Source organism: Neltuma alba, unplaced genomic scaffold (genome assembly GCF_004799145.2).
Source record: "Neltuma alba isolate B1F8T4 unplaced genomic scaffold, ASM479914v2 tig00010760_pilon, whole genome shotgun sequence".
Classification (NCBI taxonomy): domain Eukaryota; kingdom Viridiplantae; phylum Streptophyta; class Magnoliopsida; order Fabales; family Fabaceae; genus Neltuma; species Neltuma alba.
This window is the reverse complement of record NW_021635585.1, coordinates 1-24,238: the sequence shown is the minus strand read 5'-3', so window position 1 is coordinate 24,238 and position 24,238 is coordinate 1. Positions and strand designations below refer to the sequence as shown.

The window sequence follows — 24,238 nt, the reverse complement described above, 5'->3', positions numbered from 1 at the left end:
ATTACAATTAAATGCATATAAACTTCAATAAAATCCCATAGAGAGAGGAATTGAAGAACCGAATTCGAATACGAATTTGAATTTGGTGTTAGAAGCATCACACAGCTTCGCGGATCAATTTAGTCTTATGATGCCGATAATTTTATAATTTGATGACATAAAAACTCACAGTAAATAAAAAGTTGCAAGTTTGATGGTATCCATAGCCTTAGATCATTATATTGTTTGTCCTTTTAAATACAGAAATTATTGGTATCGTGATCTCTTGTATGGCAAGCATAAAATACTTTTTTTAATGGTTAATACTATTTTTAATTCTTATAGTTTGTCCTTATTTTAGTTTTAGTCCTTAAAGTTCAAAACCTGTGTTTTTGGTAAATTGGTTTCTTGATACCGAAAAGAAAATCAAGTATACCCCCATTCATGATATATATGTGCAAGGAAGATGTGTCAAAAATTGATTTATTTATTGAAAAGAGAAAGAAAAGGATTTGTTGGGTAACAATAGAAGATGTCTGGAAGGCGGCTTATCAGGCAGGGCTAATGTTCACTATGTAGCATCCGCAAAATGCGAAGTCAATATCAAGCAGGCGCAATAGTTTTACATGTTTGTAAGGATTTTAGTCTGTTTCGGGGTTGTCTTTTATCTGTCTTATTTACCACCACTCACTAAAATCAACCAAACTAAAAAAAGGATAATATAATCCTTAATTTTTTACATTTGTTTTCATTTTAATAATTTTAGTCCCTCAAATTTTAAATCATAGATTTTGATTTCTCAAAAAGTAAAATGGTTCAGATTTTTAGTGGATTGTATTTGTATGAACTAATTGATTTAAATAAAAAGAAACTTGAGTTAATATAATTTTTGGTCCTTCAAGTTTGTTCTCATTTTGGTTTTGATCTCTTAAATTTCAAACCATAGGTTTTGTTCCCTCTATGAGTAAAATGGTCCAAGTTTTTATTGGGTTATAGATACCAATATTTTAAATAAAAAGAAATTTGAGGAACCAAAATCAAAATAGGAATAAACTTAAAGAACCAAAATCTATATTAATCCCAAAAAACTTGAAGGATTAAAACCTGTTTAAAATTTAGGGAATCAAAACTAAAATGAGAACAAGAATAAAGATTTGATGATGATGAGACTTAAACGGGGACTTAGTGATGATGAGACATGTCCAATTTGCAAACAAGAAACTGAAAATTTGATCCATGTGTTCCGAGACTGCCAGGACACTCGTCTCCTCTGGCAGAGTATCCTTGCACCAGAGCACGTGCAGCGCTGGTGCTCATTCAACTTTGTGGAATGGCTGCAGTGGAACCTTTAGAGAAAACAAGGCAAGTATGAGAACTGGAGCACTCTCTTTTCCATTATTTGCTGGTGGTTATGGAGACGCCGCAATATTTTTGTCTTTGAAGGACAGAAGGTTACTAACGATGCTATCATTGCATCAGCAAAAGCCATGGTAATGCAATCGCAAGAAGCTCGCCGACTATTAAAGGGCGCCAACATTCCGGGTGTTAGTCGCATTACGAGCAAGACGAGGTGGGAGCCACCTAGTGCAAAGTGGGTGAAAGTTAATACTGATGGTGCATTTTCGCAAGCTCATCAAACTGCCGCATGTGGCGGGCTGATCCGAGACTCAGATGGAATGCTTCTGCAAGGCTTCGTCTGCTGCATGACGGAAGGGGATGCTTTAAGTGCTGAACTTTGGGGCTGTCTTCATGGCTTGAAAATGGCCTGGGATGGAGGTCATCGACGTGTCATTTTGGAGACAGATGCAACAAATGTCATTGATCTCCTTGCAACTGAAACGAGCCCAGATCATACTGATTATAATGTCATCAAAGAGGCCGGGTGATGATGAACAGGGACTGGGAGGTTCGCATTAACCACGTCCACAGATCTGGGAATGAAGCTGCGGACTACCTTGCCAGACAAGGACTTAACGCTTTTCATGGGATTCACTTCATTCATGAAGCACCTCCTGATCTAGCTGGTATTCTGTATAAGGACTGGCCTAGTAGGAATGTAATCATGTAGACTGTAACTGGATTGCTTTTGTTATCAAAAAAAAAAAAGAGAACAAATTTAAAAGACTAAAAATTGTATTAACAAAAAAAAACAACAAGGATGAATGCTTGATCGAGAGAGAGAGAGAGAGGAGAAACTATATTTAGGATTATTTTTTAAAAATGTTTCCCTTTATGATTCTCTTGCGAAGATATGACCCGACACCTGGCCTAAGGCAAAGAAAATATCTTTTTTTAAAAAATTATGTTTTAACTTTACAAATACATTAAAAAAAGCAACAAAATTTTTTTTGACCTATCTTTTTTTTTGTGGCCAAAATTTTTTTGACATATCTAAATTTTAAATATTATACTCGTCTTTAATATAAAAATTATTTAAATTATATGAATAAGTTAAGAAAGCGGATTCATATTCTTTTAAAATTCTCCTTCTTTTTTTATCAGAATTCTTTGTTTACTCTGACAAAAAATAGATAGTTTAAATGCAAAATTATCATTGAAATATAAATCAATAAATTTTGAATATAAAAAATTTAATGTGAACTTGTGGTATAAAAATTTAATTTATAAAATATTTTAATAATAGTTTTATAAGATTCATGTCATGTGTAATAATAGTACTTGAAATTGCTTCATTACCGGTGGCCACTTCTTTTCTCAAGGAAATTAAAAGAGAAGAAAAGTCGTGTACGCAATTTTGCTTCTGCATTTTTGGCCTAAAGATACGTCATGTACATCTTTTTTTTTGGTGTAAAGAAAATAAATCATATATTTATTCCAAAGCAAAACTGTACAACGATGATCCATGCTGTAAATTCTTTTTCTTTCTCTTTTTTTTCCCCTCACGCTCGCACTTTAATTAACATGGTTTATTAAAATGTTTGAGTGTAAATCAAATCATAATTTTTAAAAATAATTTTATGATATATAAAATAAACACGTAAGATGTGTTTTATTTTTACTTAAATGAAAATATTTTTTTTAAAGTGATTTTGAGATATTGAAACGTTTCCTACAATCTTAACATAAAACCAATGAATATCAACCAACCGACTGGATATGCTCGGCTAGCCGCTTCAATGGCTGGATTCATGTCATTCTAATTGTCTTGCATGGATTAGATAAATACACTTTATTCTCTGGTTTTAAAAAAAAAGAACGCTTTATTATTCTAACAAACACTCGTATTTAAAAAATAATGCTCGTATTCACTACGCATTAATTTTTTGGGGAGGGGGGTCCAAATCCACCAAGTATTTCTCATAGAAATTGTATACATTGAGCCGAAGAATTACTACATTATGCGGCTTTTAAAATTAGTCAATTCATTTTTCATTCGTAGAGGGATGTAAACCAAGTTGTTCCCATGTCCAAACTCAAATTTTAGGTTTAAATTTTGTCCAAAAAAATTTTAGTTTTAAATTTTAATTTTTCGCAGCATAAGAAAAAAAAAAGAAAGGCACATTAAAAAAAATTCAGATGAACAACCTCAACCATGTGCCAAAAGAAACCTAAACCTCAGAATCAACTACTAGTCGTTGGGAAAACTACTAGTCAAATTAATGGTTTGTCAAACTAATTTTTGTATCTCAGTTAAAAAAAACTAATTTTTTTACCAACAAAAACTGATTTTTATACCAAAATAATTTTAAAAGAATAAAATTTCACCAAAAGTATTAATATTACAAACCTATGGACGGAAATTTCACACCATCTCATCAAACAAGAAGATGATATGAATATAAACTATAAAATATAAACAAATTATTTCCATAAAAAATATTTTTTATAGTATCTAGAAAAATATGCATTATAAAGTAACAGCTTTTTAACGACTTTTTCATTTCTTATCGTGGGCCCAACTTTCTCTTCTTGGGTTGGGGTTTTTTCAGATGCAGGGCAGCAAATCATTTACCTTGCAACCCAAGCTAACTTGAAAGATCCAACGGTCAAAGAATCCGTCCCTCGGGCTCACATCACCTGGTGGTGGTTAAAAAAAAAAAAAAAAAAAAAAGAAGAAGCTCGCATCACCGTTCCACGGGGAAATTTCTACGGGCGTCGCATTCATGATGCATCATCCTGATCATTCCTACATTACTTGAAGCACCGAAGAAACAGAAATATGAATGAATACGAAAGAAATGCATCTCCAACGAACTGACCAGCTGAGATAGGAGAAGAGCCTCTTGGATCATCCGCAATGTTTGCTAAATTATTTCAGAAACACACACCAGAGCACCGTCCTCAGGTATGTGCTCTATCTCTATTATTTTCATTATTTTTCCTGATTTTCTGTAATTATCGCCGATCAATGTCGATGAAGAATGTCGCCGGGGCGTCACGCATAGAGCAGAGAAACATCTGTTTCCAATTCAGTTTGTGAGAAAGTAATATTACATTGTTAAGTTCATATCACTCTGAATTCTTTGGACTAAGCAATTTGAAACTTAATCCGATACGTTTTTGAAACTGGGTGTCGGAGTAAAGCCACGACAAACCAAAACTATTGTTCTCGAATTGAACTTGTTCCTCCTTCTTTTGTCACAATGTTTCTGGTTTGATCCCGCACCTTTATTTTGGGTATTCCAGGAGTATTCTAGTGATCGCTGGAAATATTAGCAATTGAATGGTTGTTCTGAAGAACGGATTGATATTTCTGTTTCTTGTTTTAATTAGTTGTTTACTTATTATGTTCGCTGGCTGTGGCTTAAGAGACAAGAAAATCTTTTCTCCCCTTTTGTCTGCCACAAGAAAAATTTAAACTTTCACACATCCCACTTGATATTTGTTTTCAGTTTGGTGTATATATTAGCTTTAATCTTTCACTTGAACATCTCATGTGCTCTTCGGCAGCATAATGTGGGACAGGGAAGTTTCACATCAGCAGATTTGGATCCCAAAGTTGTTCTCCACTATGGCGTCCCATCAACTGCATCTATCCTGGCTTTTGATCACACTCAACGTCTGTTGGCAATAGGAACTCTGTGAGTTCTTTTTGTTGACCTTATGTTGAAACTATACGTTTTTATTCCAGCTTTATCGGTAAAATATTTGAGATTTAGACAGGTGTTTACATCTGAACCAAGTTGAAGTATACACTAGCGCTTTCCCGTTTATGGAGATCTGCAAAGTAGTTTTGACTTTTTAGTTCATTCTTCTGGATTTGCTGATAACCTTTTGTTCCAGAAGTATTTTATTATCTTAACTCTTGATTAATATATGAACAAAGAGTGATCTGTAAAAGCAGATAGAGGACTGAAGTCTGAAAGGGGCTTTGATATTCCATGTGCCTTAACATAGTTTTTTTGGCTGTTGATTTTAACCTAATCAGAATGGCATGAAATCATGCATCACTCGAATTCTTAACATGACTTTAGTATTGATATTGAAGGGTGAATTGCCTATAAACATAAAATTTACTTGAGCGGCAATATAGTAGCACATCAATATGTCATGAAGTTGTCAGATGGAAATAATCTAAGTGTAGTATGGCTTCATGAGCTGACTTTCATATTTTCTTCATTCTTTGAAGAGATGGAAGATAAAGGTAATTGGTGGTGACAACATTGAAGGGATTCTTTTCTCCCCAAAGCATTCGTCATTCAAAAATTTAGAGGTTTGTTACATGTGTCAATCTTAAATCTATTGTCACCCTGCTGGTGTGTCTGTTGAGTTTGTGCAATCTATGGAATTCATGTGCTATCTTGCATGTAATGCATGTGCATGTAAATGTACACATAATACTTGTCTGTTAATCTAGCAAAGGAAAACAAGTTCTTGAACTCTAGATGTGAAAAAACATGTGGTCATTAAATGAAACTACTTTTATATTTTCATTTATAGTTTGAGAATGCAATGAATATTTTGATATCTGTTGTTAACGTCTGGCATATCTGTTACAGTTCTTGCAAAATCAAGGTTTCCTTGTCAGTGTCTCAGCTGACAATGAAATTCAGGTACCCTCCTTAGACTATAAGTTCTTCTAAACTGTCATGACGTGGCTTTCTTTGTTATTCTTATGGTTATATGTCTCAGTAAATTACACTAACTTCCTTTGTTGTTTAGCTAAATTCTACTTGATGTCCTTCTTGCCTTGAAAAGTATATTCAACCCCATTCCAATTTATTTAACTTCAATGAAATTAAAATTTTATATTATATGGGTTGCCTCCCAAATTAAAGTTATAAAACCTGTTTTTTACTGTCATATTAAATATAAAATCACATCAGTTTTATATTGTGTCAAAAAATAACTTCTTAAACCGAAAATAAATTAGATGGGAGGATTCTGCAGCATATATCAAAATGTCATGGGAGCTGAGTATGATTTTTGTAGCAAGAGAGATGTTAACATAGATTAGCCAAACTTGGGAAGTTTAGTGTATTTCAATCTATATTTTAATCTCTCTGAGGGTCTGAGCTTTCTTATTTTGCTCAGTATCTTGGTGAGCTTGTTTTATTTCCGTTATCTCTACTCTCATACATTTTCCCTTTCCACTGCTGCATTAATCAGTTGGTCCGATATGTTTCTGATGATGGCAGGTTTGGGATTTGGAAAGCAGGCATATAGCTTCTGCTTTACAGTGGGAATCTACTGTAACTGCTTTCTCTGTTATTTATGGCACTACTTACATGTAATAGAGATCGATTCCAATCTGCATTCTGCTTTCTGTTCTTTCAGATGACATTTTGGCATTTGGACCTGAATCATTGTTAAACTGTTGATAACTATTAGGTATATTGGAAGCGAGCATGGGATGGTATATGTCTTGAAGTTTGACGCTGAAAATAGAAAACTAATGATCTTGCCTTACTATGTTCCCACCAATGTAATTGCTGGTAAATTCTTCTTTCTTACAGTTCATTTATGCCATGCTTGAGCTGAAAGCAATAGTATTATTTTCATACTTCCCAAAATGGCTGGTTTAAGAACAGCCTAGGCAATTTTTTCCTTTCGCGTCTAGTACACATGAGATGCCATCCTTTCCAGCACGGGTCAAGGAAACTCTCTATCGATTTACGTTTTAACTGGCTAGCAACATATCTTGAAGTGACTTTATATTTGTGCAAGAGAGAATTGAAGCAATGCAAAACAGAAAGAGGAAAAAACTGAAAATAGGAATTAAAACAATCCCAAATTTAACATTAATGATCATAAAGGTCCTATTTTTAAATGACCACTGGTCAGAAACCTACTTAAAGGCAGCCTAGATGGAGAAGCCTTATTCATATCAATCATCCTGATCCTTCTGGAATACTGCAATGTTGGATACCCTATCCATAAGTAAAATGCTTTTATTCAAATGCCAAACTAGATAATAAATGACCCCAGGCATTCAATTACAAACCCCTAAGGTAAATAATTGCATAGCTAGAATAATGTCAATATCTTCTGACTCTATGATCTCGTGCTTAACCACATGAAGGTTTTTGTGGGGTTAATTTGTCAATAGTAGATTTCCCTGGGTGCAAAAAATGTTTTCTCAGAACATGATAATATTGCTTTGTACTCTTCTGTTGCAGGAAATTGAAACATTTTTTCCTTCTCAGCTATGTTTTTTTTTTTTTTTAATGATCAAGATACAAGGAGAAAATATTGTATGAACCTATGATGATACAAAGCTTTCTACTTTACTAGAAGGGCTATAGGTATAGGGTAACTAGTCAATGTTAGTGCACCATGGTGCTCATGTGATCCATCATTATGAGAATACTTGAATCCCAGGTTTGGAGTATGCCAGACCGGACCCTTTCATTTGCTTGAATGGCTTTTTAGGTTTTTTGTGTATTCTTATGTTACTTCTCTTCCTCCATGGATAATATTCTATACAGATTTCCTTGGTTGCCATTTTGACGCCTGTAATGCCATTTCAATTGACATTTCTTTGTCAAGGCATATTATTGGAAAACTGTTGTCATTGATATTCTTTAAGCTTATAATTGATGTCTAATTTGAATTAATATTATAATATGGACAATCATGTAATTTCTCTTAAGTCTATTATCTTATTAAAAAAAAATTGCTTGCTTTTGCAGAAGCAACTGGGATGTCACTTGATTGTGTTTCGGTGGTCAGAGTTCTTCATCAACCTGCTTCTGAGGGAAACAGGCAAGATGAGCATCTTTTAATCTTTCTCTGATTGACGTAATTAAGTTGTATGAGAAGAATGCGAGACAAGAGTTTTAGGTAATTACAGAGCTCCTTGGCTGAGTTGGCTCATTCATGATTAAATGAACTGTGCTGTGGTGCTTGTTCTTTCAGAACGATAGATTGATAACAGACTGGCTTGAGTTTGAGTTGCATCATCAGCCTGACTCCATTAAAAGAGTTATAACCATAAGAGAAAGACGAATTTCCTTTGAAATGACGTCTAAAAGAAGATGAAATCTTTTGTCTATATTTTCGTTTGTAGTCACCGTTATCTGCCTTTTGTTGTATGACAATGTATTAAACTCATTATCAAATAAGATTCTGCGATGACAATCATGAGGAAATTTCAAACAATCGAACTCTTATTCTAAATTACCATTAAGGTGGTTTCTATATCACTTTCAACCGTGCTATCAATTTTCATCATATTATTCATATCGCTATTTGATTATGGTAATTGATTGCAAGCAACATGGAAATGTCATTTCTCGGAACATTGAATCAGCTGTTATGTGCCATGAAGCATTACAAATTCAGTCTACAGCTTAGTTTTGAGTTGCACATAAACTAGAACTGGTACGATTTGTTATAGCTATGTTCAACTTATTATTATTATTATTATGGGATCCTTTTGCAGACTGCTGATTGCATATGAGAATGGAGTGCTTGTGCTATGGGATGCTTCTGGAGATAAAGTTGTTGTCATCAGAGGACATAGGGACCTTGAGTTAAAGGATAAACAAATGATTACTCATCCAAATAATTCTGAGGATACGCTGTCAGATAATAAATCAGATCATAAAGAAGATAAGGAGATAAGCTCTGTCTGTTGGGCATCTAATAATGGATCGGTTATTGCTGTTGGTTACATAGATGGTGATATAATGTTCTGGGACTTGTCAACTGCTGACTCTTCCACTGGTCATCAAGCTAAAAAGATGTCAAATCATGTTGTCAAGCTTCAATTATCATCAGCAGATAGAAGACTACCTGTCATTGTTCTACATTGGTGTGCAAATAAATCAAACAGTGATACTGGGGGCCTTCTATTTGTTTATGGTGGCGATGAAATTGGGTCTCAAGAAGTTCTGACTGTAAGTTCCATACTCACAGTGACTATTTGATGCTTAATTAATATTAGCAATTATAATAATTACAAAAATGTGATATATGTAACAGATAATGCATAATGAGGAAAAGGGCTCCCTTAGTTTCTATCATGATCATTGTAGTGGAATACAAAAAGGAAAAAGGGGTAATTTATAGTTTACCATCTTGTGGTTTGGCCCAAAGTTAGTTTGGCCCTTCATAGTTTGAAGTATGTCATCCTCCACTATTGATGTTTGTTAATCCTATGTAATTTTACCACGATTGTAACAAAAATAATCATGTGAATGTTAAAACTAGGAACAATTTCGTTGTTGAATTTTGTTTTGGAAGAATATAGAGGTGTGATGCGCCTCTGTTTTGTTTATTCAACGATTTAACTGCTGCATACATTAGGTATTAATATAGGGTGAAGCAAAAACCCTAAACATAGGATCCTAGATATCATATCCTTTACTAGTTCTTAATATCTTGGATTTATCTTCAAAGATATAAAAAATTAACAGAAGATATAATATCTAAAACTAACCTGTTGGCCAAAAAAAATATCTAAACCTAACCTAGGAGGATATTACTACTACTACTATTTTTATTATTAATGAAATAATAATACATGAATACATTAAATATTTCTTTTCTTCTCTAGTCGGCACCTTCAACAGTTTCATATACATTTTGAATAATTTAACAATGTTCCAATATTATTTCTTAGATTTAGTGGACACTTGTAATTGCAAACGTTGGCTTCATCCTAGCAATAGCCTTAAAAGGCTAGGAGACCATCAATCATCAATATATTATATAAAACAAAATCTGATATTACTGTAGAATCATTGTTCATCTGCCATATGGACCTCATAAGCCTCTTTTATTTTTTTGTTTACCAAAAATATTGCACATTCAAAATTAATTCTCATGCATCCTACAGATAATATAGTATTGTTTTATATATAAATAAAATTAATATATATGTTGTTATAAATGATTCTTTTTCAATCGGAGCACCTTGTTTTCCAATAAAAAGAAAAGGAAAAGGGGAAAAAAAAAAAGTTGAAGTACGTGGGCAGTTGCACAGCGTACTGCTAGTTGTTAATGATATACACAAACCATACTTTCATTAATGAGATTTTAATCACTTGAATTATTTTGGTCAAAACTAGGAACAAAGATGCCGCAAGGTGGGTTGAGCGGCATCCAAACAAACCAGTGGGTGAATGTGGCTTTGAAACCTTTTTCTTTTCTTTTGATTTTTTTTTAAATGTGTTTTTGGGGGTTGGGACTTTAGGTCTCATGGTGTCATGCTTTATTATAAATGATTTATTTGCGTTCTGTTGTTCTCATTAACACGGGTGAATGTGGCTCATGATGTTGGATATTTTACATTAACACTTCTCAGGGATAGGACTAGTTTCTTTCTTACCTGTTTTGCATTGAACATTAGCAGTCTCTTAATATTTCAATATATTCAAATTATTTAGATAATTAACATGTCACAATAATGTGGTGTTTTCTTATATACAGGTTTTGAGTGTTGATTGGTCTTCTGGGATTGAAAGTCTCAAGTGCAGTGGCCGTATTGATGTTACGCTTAATGGTTCTTTTGCTGATATGGTTTTATTATCAACTGATTATTGTTCAGACAGAGCTTGTAATATGTTATATGTATTGACAAATCCTGGACAGCTGCATCTTTATGACAAAGCTTGCTTGTGTTCCTTAATGTCTCAACAAGAAAAAAATTTATCCGTTCCTTCAATGGAATATCCCATGGTCATACCCACTCTTGAACCATATATGACAACAGCAAAGCTTTGTGTGGTACATGGAGATGGGAAGTGTTATCGGGCCTTGTCTGAGGTAGTGGATGCTCACTAGGTCTAAATATTCTTCTTTTTTTCAGTTGCTATGCTTATGGTAATTTAAATAGATACATTATTTGCACTGATATAAGTTTTCCGTTTATTTTAAAAAAAAAAAATTGTTGGCGCTACTAATTGCATAGGATGATTATCCAGATCCTATTAGCTGCCAAGCAGAGCGCAGCGCAAGATCAGACAAGTAGTGGCATGAAGTGGCCTTTGACTGGTGGAGTTCCAGGTCAGCTTTTGAAAGAAGACCTTCACGCCCTTCAAATGTACATAGCAGGTTATCAAGATGGATCTATTCGGATATGGGATGTGACCCATCCTTCTTTGACATTAGTGTACAATATGACATCTGAGGTTAGCATATTATACTATTTTGTAACTGGTGATTTTGTTTAAAGTAAATAGGAAAAGTCCTATTGAACTTTCATTGTTACGGAAGAAAGCTCCTACGTTAGTGACTTGATCTTGCCCTTCATTTGGAAATGAATTCTGCAATTGGCAGGTGAATGGTATTAAAATTGATAGTGCAAGTGCAGCAGTATCAGCATTGGACTTTTGCCCGGATACTTTACGGTTGGCAGTTGGCAATAAATGTGGCCTGGTAAAAATTTTATGTATTATTTTCCTCCCTTTTTTATACAATAAACTTATGAATCCTTTGTAATTTTATCCAATGAAAGCATATAGGTTCGTCTATATGGGCTAGTTGGGAGTTCAGATGAAATGAACGTCTACTTTGTGACAGAAAATGAAAACAAAGGTTGGTTTTCTCATTAATTTGCAAGCATAATTCTGTTTACTTGTTTTTAGTGTTAGGAAGGTATTATAGTTATCATTCAGGGAACCCCGTCACAAGGACAAGAATTGCTGTAAGAGACCCATTTTAGAATTTATATGGTTGAGGGAGTTTCATATCTAGAGACTTTTATCTACATTAAGCAAAGATGTAACCTTCTAAACCTATCAATGTCACATATGTGATTTGATTTATTTTTGTCATTCTATCTGTGAGCATAAGTTGGAGACTCAAAATAGTTTTACCGTATTTGCCGCATCATGGAAAATCCCCCTGGGACTTCACACAAGCCCACCATTATCTTGTGTTAAAATTTGATTTGATGATACAAATAAGATGGTGAGGATTGAACTCTTAACCACATGGTTATGGTGAACTCTTAAGCTGAAAATCGTTCTTCTGGGTAAGGGCAAGATAACTAGGTTGTAAAAATGTTTCAATATTTGGTCTTCTACTCACTGAAGGGAGTATTTCATGTCAGTTCCACAATAATCTTAGTTATATTCTGGTGTGTGAGCTGAACATAGAATTTTCTTCCTCTAATCACTGATTTTAATCAATACATATGAAATGTAACAGTTCAAAAGACCCCTAAAGGGAATGGACCTCATTGTACTGGAGTATTTTCCCTTCAAAGTTCTCCTGTATGCAGCCTAAAGTTTGCAAACCTGGGGGCAAAGCTTGCCGTCGGATATGAATGTGGAACAGTGAGATCTTCGACAATTTTATGTTTCTAAATGATATAGTTCGTTTACTGTTGGTTAATGTGTTGACTTATATACAATTTGAGTTAAACTATTCTCAAGTCTCAAACTTTTTATTTTTAAATCCACTTTGCAGGTTGCTATGTTTGATATCATAGAACCATCAGTTCTCTTTCTCACCAGTGAGGAATCTAGTGTATCTTCACCAATAATTTCTCTGAATGTCAAATTTTCAGATGGTTGTTGCTTACCAAACAGTCCGCAGAAATCTGCAACCAATATTTCTGACGGTCGTGGAAAAGGGCTGTTAGTTTCTGCAACAAGAGACGCAAATGTTATTGCCACAGATACTGCATCAGGGGATATGGTTTGCAATGTGTCAATAACCCCAAAGAAAGAATCAAATTTAATCTCCATGCATATTATAGGCAAGTATTTTATTGATGAAAAGTAGATATTATAGCGTGCCCATGACTTGTACCCCATATCGTGCCATATTTTTTCAGATGGTACTTGTGAACCATCAAGTGGAAAAGATTTATCCAACTCACCTCTGAATGCTGATTCTGGATCTGAATTTGGACAAGCTAATGTTCAGTCCGAAAGTGCACCTGTTGAAGCTGAAGCTGTCACAACTGTAGAAAGTTCATATTTTGCTCAGATGTTATCTAACTCACTCATTTTGCTTTGCTGTGAGAGTCAATTGAGCATACACTCTATGAAATCTGTGATTGAGGTCTTTCCATGTCCATTGTTATTCTGAATTTATCGTCTCCTTCTATACCATTTAATGGAACTGCCATATTACAGGGTAGCAGTAAGTACATTCGGAGGGTGAACCTCGTAAACCGATGTTGTTGGACAACTACATTAATGAAAGGTGGGAAAGAGTGTGGGTTGGTTGTGCTGTATCAAACTGGAGACATTGAATTGAGGTGAACTGCTTATTAAACTTCCTTATTTCTTACTTTGTTATGTTGTGCTTACCCACTTCAAGTCATTAGCAGATGCTTAAGTTCACGAAAGTGGCAAACCACCTCTTGCCCCGAAAAAAAGACAGTTGGTGCAGGGTGAGAAGATAAAGACACTGATTATATTCAAAATCTTTATCTTCCTATAAAACTTTGAAAACTTTTTCACACAAACAATGTTCTACGTGGGGGCCTCATTAGCATTATATTAATACTCTTGATTTCCTATATATGAAAATTGAGTGGAAGTGCAATAATTAGTTCTTTAATTTTCTTATTCATCACTGGGGGGAGGGAGAATAGATGTGAAGGAAAGATAGAAAGAACGGGATAGGGTGGAGGCAGGGAGTTTAGAAAGGATGGGCATCAGAAACACCTCAACTGTAATATAAATTTCAAATCGTAAGGTGAGGATCCAAAGTACATAGGGTTCCATAATTAGCAAAATTCCATTAATCCAAATATATATTACAATTTGATAATCAGAAATCCCTATTTTTTTAAGTAAAACTCATTTAGTAGATATTTTATATTAAATTTTTTTTTTTAAAAAAAAGCCAAATACTGGCCTAACAGAGAATATCCTTATTATGATGAATTTCCATCTGTACAAATATGATATATTTCCTCTGCCCTGATAGTCCTATTCCATATACCATTTCCTTGCATACTCCCATCATATTGCTTTTTGAATCATCCTTGCTTTTGTTGGGACGCCAATGTGTACATTAATAAGCTTTTTTTCTGGCGACAAGCATTTGATGGATGTTAAGTCACTTTGAGCAGGTCCATACCAACTCTGGAAGTGGTGGGGGAATGTTCTTTAATAGCAATTCTACGATGGAGCTTGAAGACCAACATGGAGAAGACAATATGTTCTTCCTCTAATGGACAACTTATTCTGGTCTGAAAATTCTGTTCTTGAATGAAGATATGTTGATAGTATTTACTGCCATAACTTATCTGATTGGTCTATTATTTCTATCCAACTTGTGCTGTAGAGTCTTAAACTTGGCGTTGATATTGATGCCTTGAGAGGTGAAGGGAAAAAGAATGACCATAAAGAATGAAATAATATTTGATGTGTTGTGGACCTCTGAAATAATTTTTGATCCTCTGGACAGTATGCGTTGGTAGATAGTCAGGTTCGTTCTGGTTTATTATTGGGCTCATGGCTCTTGTTTTATAGGTCAACGGGAATGAAACTGCTTTTGTATCACTGTTGAAATGTGAATATGAACTCTGGTAATTTTCTCTCTCCTCCCTTTTTCTAGGCCCTTTTTTTTTTTAACCCGATTCTTGGTATGTACATGCAGATTTTTTGATTAATTTCTCGCAACATTAAATGGCAGTTTTTGATAAATTGAATGATATCAAAATTTTGAGCATATTATCTGTCATAAAGATTCTAGCTTTACTATTGAATTTAAGTAGGAAGAATTTTGTCTTCGGAAATGGTTCTTTCGTTCCACTTTTGTGTTCTATTAGTTTTTGAAGTTCTATTTTGTTTGACGAAACTTGAGAAATTTTTTCTGACCTAATTTTGGATTCTATTTTGTTTAACGAAAATATATTGTTTTAGTTTATTTTATGGTCTTGTAAATTTCTTGTTTTCTTAGGGCTTATGTTTTGCGCGATCTATTACTACCCCTCCGGTCACCACTTTTTGACCTTTTTGCGTGATCATTGACAACAAGCAATTCTGAGATTTTGTTGATTTGATCTTTGGTTGCTGTTCTCTGCCAAATCATCTGCCCATCGAATCCAGAAATGATTGGGGAATGTGAATTAGCATTCGTATTCAAAACAATGGCGCCTAATGTAAACTTTTGAATTTCTGTAGGATTCCTGAGTCATTGCCTTGTCTACATGATAGGGTCCTTGCAGCGGCCGTGGATGCTACAGCAAGCCTACCTACAAACCAGAATGAAGAACAGGTCCAGTTTGTTCTAGCTTTCTTTACTTCTGTTGTTTTCCATATATTTTTAAGCATTTGTAATCTCTTTTGCTGTAGGGGCGACAGTATCCAGGTATCTTGGTTAATGTTGTCAAGAACCTAAAAGCGGGTAAAGTGGAGGAGGAAAATCAAGCAATTCATCATTATAGTTCTGCAAATTTAGAGAAACTTTTCTCCTGTCCCCCCTTCTTAAAGGCTTCCTCTGCCACAGCTGATAAGCAAGATCCATTTGAGCTTGACATAGGTTTGTTCTAAAAGCATCATCCGCTGCCACAAATACCAAAACGTCTGAATGTCCACGTTGTTTTGGTGCAGATCAAATTCACATTGACGAACCTTTAGTTGTCAACTATCCTCAGAAAAGTGATATTGACAAGACAGGTATATCTATCATCATTTTCCCCTTCAAGTATTTTATCATTTGAATGACGAACGTGTGCTTTGCAGATAGAGGAAAAAGAACTGACAACAAAGGAAAAGGGGCAGACAAACAGAAATTATTTGAGGGTGCAAGCACTGATACAAAACCGAGACAGAGAACAGCGGAGGAAATCAAGGCCAAATACAGAAACGCCGGGGTAAATCTGAGATGTGAACAATTTGAAAGTCCTATTTATTATAGATTGCATATTTGACATCTTGAGTTCTTTCAGGATGCCTCTGCAGCTGCTGCACTTGCGAAGGATAAGCTTCTTGAACGCCAAGAAAAACTTCAGGTTAGGTTATAGAGAAGCTGCTTTTCCCCCATAGAAGAAACCTCCATGAAATTCTCCCTAAACAGTTCGGTGCACTTAAATTTGGAAAATTTTATGCAGACAGTTTTCTGAAATTTTGCCCACTGAATGCAGTCTTCCTATTTTCTGACTATCTCTACTCACCATTTTAAACCATCCTAGATGCTCAGCCAACATACTGAAGAACTGCAAAGTGGGGCGGAAGACTTCGCATCAATGGCAAAAGAACTTGCCAAGAGAATGGAAAACCGTAAATGGTGGCAGATATGACAAAATGCACCGTCCTTCATCTAAATCAGGATATCTAGACTCTCATAAAAGTTGAACTGGACTCACTGGGGTTCTTCGCAGGTAGCTATTTTAAATAAGGTTACTAAAACCTAAATTTTAGGGCATAGATCTCTCATCATGCAAAGAAGTCAACCCTATGTGAGTCAGCTTTCACCTGTTTATGTTACAAAGGAGAAATTTTTGTGTCCATCCCATGTACAGACGTGCGGTGGCCGTGACTTGATCCGTATAATTTGACATGCGGGCTAGCATATAATTTGACCGTCAAGGAAGGGAGAAGTGTTTGGCCTCCTTCTCCCCCCCCCCTATTCTTTCATGTATGTACCAAATAGGTGACTATGTATTGAAAAGGGTGGCGGGTTATGAATCTTTATCATTGTATAGTACCATACGGTTATTAATATATGACCTAATTAGATAGTTGATATTGGTTATATATATAAGACCTATTTTATATATTTACCAATTTTTTTCAAATTAATACTATTAATATTTTCTAACAATAATCAAGTAGAAGAGAGAACGAAGGAACTAAGGGAGATGTTTAAAGTGTTTTAAAAAAAATATCATATTAACTAATTTAATTAACATCCTTAGTATACTCAAATTAGCTAATTATGTTTTACATTAAAAAGCATAGGGGTATTTGATGTCATTGTATTGGTTGAAAAGAACAGCACATGCTGCATTGCTGCATTGTCAAAAGAAAATTGGTCTGCAGAATGTACAAGGTATTGAAAATTGCTAGCTAAATGCATGCATATGCTAAAAAAAGATAATAATTAGAAATAGTTTGGTCTAAATTCCCTGGAACTTGTCATAAGGGCAGGATTTTATTTGAAAACCTTGGCTCAAATGACCCCAGGCATCATTGTGATGCTCACATTATGTGTTTAAGCTACATCTGCAAATGTTTTAACGTTTGCCAGTTTCAAAAAAAAAAAAAAGGGTGAAGGACAAGGTCTTAAACCTTAAACGAATTCCAGTTTGTGATTGTTGGAAAAGAATACACAGCTTATGTTAAGAATGAGTATCAGGTGTCACTTGGCCAATATATTAGCCACAGTAGACTCGGATGCTGGTTACATCATGGGAGAACAAATGTACAAAATAATCCTTCCAATGGATGATAATGGCATGCTTCAAGATTATTCCAAGAGAATTATGCCCAACTGAAGATTCATCATTTCAGAATAAAAAGGAAGTTTATTTAATACATAAGACTCAATATAATGAAGTATTGAGAATATAATCTTTTTGTGGATTTGCATTGGGTGCTCATCAGTTTTGATGAGTACCCAATGCTCATTAGATCTGGACGGTCCAGATTTAATTTTAATTTTATTTTTATTTTTATTTTTTTAAAATAATTAATTAATAGATATAGGATAAAAAATAAAGATAATATCTTAATTATCATTCTTTAAAATATAATCTTTTTATTTTAAATAATTATTTAAAAATATTAAGTCTGGACCGTTTAGATTGGATCTGAATGGCCCAGATTGCTCATCGCTTGATGAGCACTGAGTGCGGACCGCTTTTTGTAACTATCAATCTGGATGGGAAAGGCCACTAATCAACTGTAGAAGCAAAATGTTGGCAGTAAAAAGAAAGCTGTGAAGCTTCATCCACTTTACTTGCACGGGATGTCACATTTGTCTCATCTAAGAAATTCTTCCACCAGCTGGGTTGCGTTAACACCAGTTAGTAACCTGCAATTCCAACAATATTGAGTTTATGTACTTAAGTCAAAGTGATACAGCTGAACTAATTCTCTGACATTCATTATATTATGATATACTCCTCCAGTCCTTAATATAGGACTTAATTATTAAGTTGGTTTTGATCTTAAATATAAAATCTATTTTTCATATTTATTAATTTTTTTAAATTATCCCTATAGATACTCCTTCAACTATAATCAAGTAAAAGAGAGATAGGAGATATTAAGAAAGATGAGTATGGTATTTTAAGAAAAATATGTCACATTTCTTATAATTAACTAATTTACCTAACTTTCTTAATCTAATCAAATAAGTTAAATAAGTCTTATATTAAAAATCGAAAGAATACTACGTATGCTTGTGATTCTAATTTTAGTTCGACAACTAATTAAGTTTACTTTTGAAAAAAACACTGTTCAACATGTGAACTGACATCTAGAGAAAAATTCTTTTTAAATGTTTATGAAATATTAGAGTCACATCATTTTTAGCACAACCAAACAAGTAGTATAGTCAAACCAGGGTAGTGAAGGAGAATAGTGAAGCAATTCGTGCTTTTTAAGATATATTATACCGTGACATCCTTCAATATGCTCCATCTGCTTTATTATAAGTTTTAAATAACTGATTTATGAATAATAAATAAGTAGTTAAAAATAATAAATATTTAAAAATATATTTTTGTTTCCAAATGTGCCTTTATAATAAACAAAAAAAAAGAATGAAAGAAAGTATGTGGAGAAATGTAACAAGAAAGAAATAATTATGGACAATATTGAAAAAATACATTAAATATTAAAACAAATCTAAATTGAAAGTTGTAAAATAAAATACATATCTCTAAATTTGAAGCTTATATATATATATATTTTTTGGCCAATAATTTGAAGCTTATATATAGAATCTTAAGAAATTATGTAAGTAGTATTATAGTTACATAGTGGCTCCCAGCATCAGAGTGCGGGATAGTGAGTCGATGAAGGTGGAGGGAAACCAAATGGAAGAAGGCATGAAGGAAGGAAGGAAGGAAGGAAGCTGGCTGGCTTGAGAGAAGAAACCAAAAAAGCGGTCTCTGCTTTTCAAAAGGGGGGGGGCTAATGCATTGGCCAGTGGGGGTTGCTGGACTCAACAAAACCAACTCATTTCCTGATTGGACGAACTTACACAAACGTCCAAATGGTGGGTCCCACGTGTTCCTCTCATCTGGATGACAACCTTTTCCAACACAAACACGAGCCTCCGTTTCAAACTTGTACTCTTCCTTTTGCTTCTTATCATCCCCTGTCTTTTTGCCCCATCCCAGCGCACTCTCCACGAAGCCTCTTGCTTCACCTCAACTTCTGCCCATCACCTATTTTTTCTTCCTTTGTCCACTGTAGTGGTACGATTTTATATCCCTTTGAATCAGCTTGTAGGTGCGCGCGCGTGTGAGAATTGTGAGCAAGTAAGTCCACAAGAATTTCAAATGGATTATTTATAAAGGACATATGCATTTAATGGTCAGGTGGGGTTCAATTGTTTTAAATAATGCTGTTACCTATCCCATGCAATTTCCTCATCTTCCTTATCTTATGACATCTGTCCCACTTGCTTCATCAGTTCTTCTCCAAACACCTATCCTGGTATTCGCGCGCACCCACACCCTTCTATGAGTTCTAACCATCCATAAATAGCTGATTCAACAAAATTTCTGATACAAATGGCGTTTCTTACGAGCACAACTTGATCTGGTTGAAAACTTAGACTTGGATTCTCTCCACTACCTTTCCATCCTCTTCCCCTCCACCACTCTCTTTTTCTTTTCACAATTATTGGATCAAAACTCCAATAGTTCAGATTTAATATTTTATAACATTTTATAAAAATAAATATTATGATAAAAAATAGATAAATAAATTTAAACTGTTAGAATCTAATCAATTTTAAATCAATATATCTGCTTCCGGCTGTCTCAAATAAAACGTTCTTGGACCATTTGCTTCATTTTAAATTAAACGTGCCGCATCTTTCTTAAGGCATAAATTTGCACGCTAATGATTCGTAATAGTCACTACCATCATATCAACGCGCATTGTCATTGCCTCTTATCCTCTATCGATATGATTTGGCGTTCATATTCATCTTCTGACGGAATCATAGGTAACCCTCAAGCATAGCTACGAGCAGCCGAGTTTTTGGTTCAACCATTAGATTCAGAAGCAATAGGAGAATGCAATCAGGAAAAAAAAAAGTGCTCATCCTCTTGGAAATAAATGACACTTCATACTTCACTGAAAAGGGCACAGATTTCGGAAGTTGTACTTGTACAGATGTGTGTAAAGACTAAAACAGACAAGCTCCTTCAGCAATGATAAAATTTTCCATGCTAAAGATAATACACCCAAACTTCCAGAAAGGAGAAATAATCAGATAATACAATTACAGGGGGTAAAAAGGCATCGCTGCTTCATTTTTCTCCTCATCATTGAACTAGAAGAAAAGTTGCTACCCTCTCGAATCTCTGTGAATATCCAGGATTTTATTCTTTGCAGCACTCCTTGTCCTATCTCTGACTATACTCTATGTAATGTGGAATAGTTATAAAAATTCAAAATAATAATAATAAATAAATAAATAAACTTTGTCAGAATAATCAAGGAGCGTTGCCATGGCAGCCATTGCTTATGCAACTATCTGCTCGTGTTCCCTATATAGCTGCTCCACCCATGGTGGGAGCATCTCTCTACTGGGATCAAATTGTTGCTGCTGCTTCTCAGAGGGGGCATCTTTAACCAAAGAATTAACCCACGACACATCTGGCTCAAAATTTTCAGACCGTGCCATAGTAGCGTTAGTGTTTCCATTGTTTCTGATCCCAAAAGAAGCAGATTTCTTCAGTTTGTGCAGCTCATCTCCATTCATGCCCCAATCCAATTTCCCATCAGGGGATCTCCAATCTGAAAGTGCAGAAGATACCCTACAGGCGGTGTTGGAGGCCGTAGATTGCCCAAAATGGCGGGGTGATACTGCCCCACGATCAATAAAACTTTGACTTCGCTTTGCGAAGGCTGCAGATCTGGAGTTCATCACTGCTGCTGCCACAGCAGATGATGAATCAAACCCTAAACCCAAGGAATTTCTTGCCGGTGAGGAAGGAAGGTTGGTGGGATAGCTTGCCCGAAGGTGGTTCATGTTTTGCTGCATCTGAAGCCCATTTGGAGATTGCAGCTGAGTAGGCATTCCATGAAGTTGAGAAAGAACAGAAGGATCAACAGATCCCAAAAGGTCATCGAGGTTAGTTGGCTTCAAATCACCCATCCTACTATAATCTGTGTTCCGGAATGATGGGGAAGAGATTCGAGCTATCTCTTCTATCAACTGCTGCTGCTGCTGGTGTTTAGCCGGACTTTCTAGCCCGAGCAGTTCCATCTCCAAATCAAGATCCCTAGCACTTAAGGCCGCCTTCAGCCTGCTACCCGGGAGTTGCAAGGATGGCGGGGTGAGGTTTATTTTGTTCTGCCACAAGCTTCCACCCTTGGGAGATGAAGCAGCCAAAGGAGACAAGGGTGGTGTTGACACAGTTGACATGGGCAAAGATGAGGAGCTAAGAGCTAATGGACTCATAACTGTTGTGTCAATTGCACTAGCAGAAAAGGATTTTGGTGAAGGCATTGCTGAACCAGTGGAAGCATACACAGGGCGCAACTCTTCAGGTTTGTGAGCAAAGAAGCAAACTTTCCTTGAGCAACCAGTCTCATCCTTGCAAAGCCTTGTTCGGTATTGAGCAGGATGGAGCCATGACTCAAAAACACCGTGAGCGTACTCACAGGCATCCCCCTTCGGGCAGCTTCCCTTGCGGAACTCCGGGCAAGGAACGCAGCTGTAAGGATACTTCCGTGGATCCCTCCTCCTTGCATTCTCCCCGGGATGAACAAATGGACACTCAGTCCAGTCATGAGAGTATGCCCTCGAACACGGCTTCACCTTGAAACTGTACATCCTGAACTCATCTGTTCCGTATATACCATTGTTTATGTCAGGCAAAGATATATCAACAGGATATTCTTTCTTCTCTGCTGCTTCTTTTGATGCTAAAGAAGGCGCCGCAGTTTTCTGTTGCTCCTCCTCCTGTTCGATAATTTGATGACTTTCCCCACCTAATTCATCACCTCTCAGCAACGACTCCATCGCCTTCCTTCGCAAGTTGGATGAAGAACTAAAGGCAGGAACAATCAAATTAACAGGCTTATTTCCAGTAGCATCAAGGCAATCAGGACTTGCCTTTGCATCAAGCAAGAGCTTAACAATCTGAAGCGAGGATTCAGAGCCACCGGCAACAGCACAGTGGAGAGCCGTGGCCTTATCGGAACCACAGGCCCTGTTCACATCAACTCTACCGGTTTCAATAATATACTTCAGCACCTCGGTGCTTCCGAATAAAGAAGCAACCATGAGAGGCGTCCTCTTCTCCAATCCCATCTTCTTCGATCCGATTCTTCTTCCATACCAAAGACTTTCCTCGTTCACGTCAGAACCCTTCTCTTCTACTTCCCTTCTGAAGGTTTCGAGATCATCGGTGGCAGACAGCTCCAGCAGACTTGAGATGTTACCAAGAACATAGAAATCCTGCTTCCGAAACTCGCTATCCATGTCGTTATTAGAGGGAGAAAGCTTAGGTTTTGAGCCACCGCACATATCAAAGTCCTGCATAATCGAACAACACAAACTGAATAAGCCACAAAACATCATTTCCTTACATTAAAATGTTTGAGTATCTATGTTAGACATTCGGCAAAAAGAAAGAAAAACAGAATACCCATGTCAGAGTAGAAGTTAAAGATAAAACTTTCCATTGGTATCTAAAGGACCTAGGTTCTCAAATCTTGAGGGATGCACTGCAAGATAACATCCCCATAAATTTAAGCGAAAATTTATAAAGGCTAACAATTCTTGTGCTGTATTTTTCTCACCAACCCAACCGAGAACAAACCTACGCTAAAAATTCCATTAGGAGAACAAAAAGTCAGAACATATCCTTAACAAAATCGTCAACAACCCATACTAACAACCTGGTCCGGCAATACCTACTTTATACAGGAATTCTGATAAGAAAATTTTAAAACGTCATAGAAAGAGAAGGGACGAAAGCAGCAACCCCCACAACCAAATTTCAAATGATGGTTTCAAACTTGTACCAAGAATCAGACCGAAAAAGCTCATTCCTCGTACCCACCCAGAACAACCCATCCCGGAGATCACCAACACCGACCCAGATCAAACCAGAACACGAAAACCCAAACAACATAAGCAAATCAGAACACCAAGAACTAAAAGTTGCTCGAGAATACAGCATACCTCACTAGGGTGAGAGTAAGATATCAGAGTGTCTCTTCCTTTTCGCTCTTAGTTGCTAGAGGGAAATCGAGAAGACCTCGATTGAGAAGAATGAGAAAGAGAGAGAGGAGCCTCTGCCCTTTTATCCTCTCTGTCTCTGCCCCCAGCGATGAAGAAGAGAGGAAAGTGTGAATTTTTCTTTCTTCGTAGCTGTTTCTGTGAAGGTCAAAGTCAATTATTCAACACGCGCGGGCCCCACAGGCTCCTCTCAGAGGTTTGTTTGTTTTTTCAGAGTCGTTCGTGTCTATCTTCCCCGAAATGAAATGCAAATGAAATTGAAATGAAACTAAATTCACAACGTTGCATGTGGAACCCACTTCCACTTCCACAATCGCCTGGCTTCAATTTTACGCGCTCTCTCTTGGCTCCCCTGCGCTCAGCTTTCTCTTGATCCGTTGGAACAACTTCTCAATTAGTATTAATTAATCATTTTATTAATCAATTAATACCCAATAAAAGAACTCCCTGGTTTTTAATATAAATACTTATTTAATTAATTTGATTAAATTAAAAAAGTTAGATA

The 24,238-nt window shown here is 35.7% G+C and overlaps 2 protein-coding genes across 3 annotated transcripts; one reads left to right on the top strand and one right to left on the bottom strand.

The window, feature by feature from the left end:
- The first annotated feature begins 4,079 nt into the window (after nucleotides 1-4,079).
- Nucleotides 4,080-16,857, top strand: LOC114758865 (lethal(2) giant larvae protein homolog SRO77). Of its 2 annotated transcripts, XM_028947956.1 has the most exons (24): nucleotides 4,080-4,285; nucleotides 4,891-5,021; nucleotides 5,572-5,653; nucleotides 5,940-5,993; nucleotides 6,579-6,670; nucleotides 6,772-6,875; nucleotides 8,073-8,145; nucleotides 8,825-9,281; nucleotides 10,816-11,151; nucleotides 11,310-11,516; nucleotides 11,665-11,763; nucleotides 11,850-11,922; nucleotides 12,538-12,665; nucleotides 12,799-13,090; nucleotides 13,169-13,398; nucleotides 13,473-13,597; nucleotides 14,420-14,537; nucleotides 14,823-14,878; nucleotides 15,477-15,570; nucleotides 15,648-15,834; nucleotides 15,906-15,971; nucleotides 16,038-16,168; nucleotides 16,244-16,306; nucleotides 16,487-16,857. In XM_028947956.1, the coding sequence occupies exons 1-24, from the start codon at nucleotides 4,238-4,240 to the stop codon at nucleotides 16,592-16,594; spliced, it is 3,354 nt and encodes a 1,117-aa protein (XP_028803789.1). In that variant the 5' UTR covers nucleotides 4,080-4,237; the 3' UTR covers nucleotides 16,595-16,857. The 2 variants fall into 2 exon arrangements, with proteins under 2 accessions (XP_028803789.1, XP_028803788.1); XM_028947955.1 differs by lacking the exon at nucleotides 5,572-5,653 and having other exon boundaries at nucleotides 4,081-4,285.
- Nucleotides 16,858-20,582: 3,725 nt separating this feature from the next.
- On the bottom strand, nucleotides 20,583-23,769 carry LOC114758868 (zinc finger CCCH domain-containing protein 29-like). Its single transcript, XM_028947960.1, has 2 exons — nucleotides 23,677-23,769; nucleotides 20,583-23,025 (listed from the first exon to the last, which is right to left on the bottom strand). The coding sequence occupies exon 2, from the start codon at nucleotides 23,014-23,016 to the stop codon at nucleotides 21,004-21,006; it is 2,013 nt and encodes a 670-aa protein (XP_028803793.1). The 5' UTR covers nucleotides 23,017-23,025; nucleotides 23,677-23,769; the 3' UTR covers nucleotides 20,583-21,003.
- Between the last annotated feature and the right edge of the window lie 469 nt (nucleotides 23,770-24,238).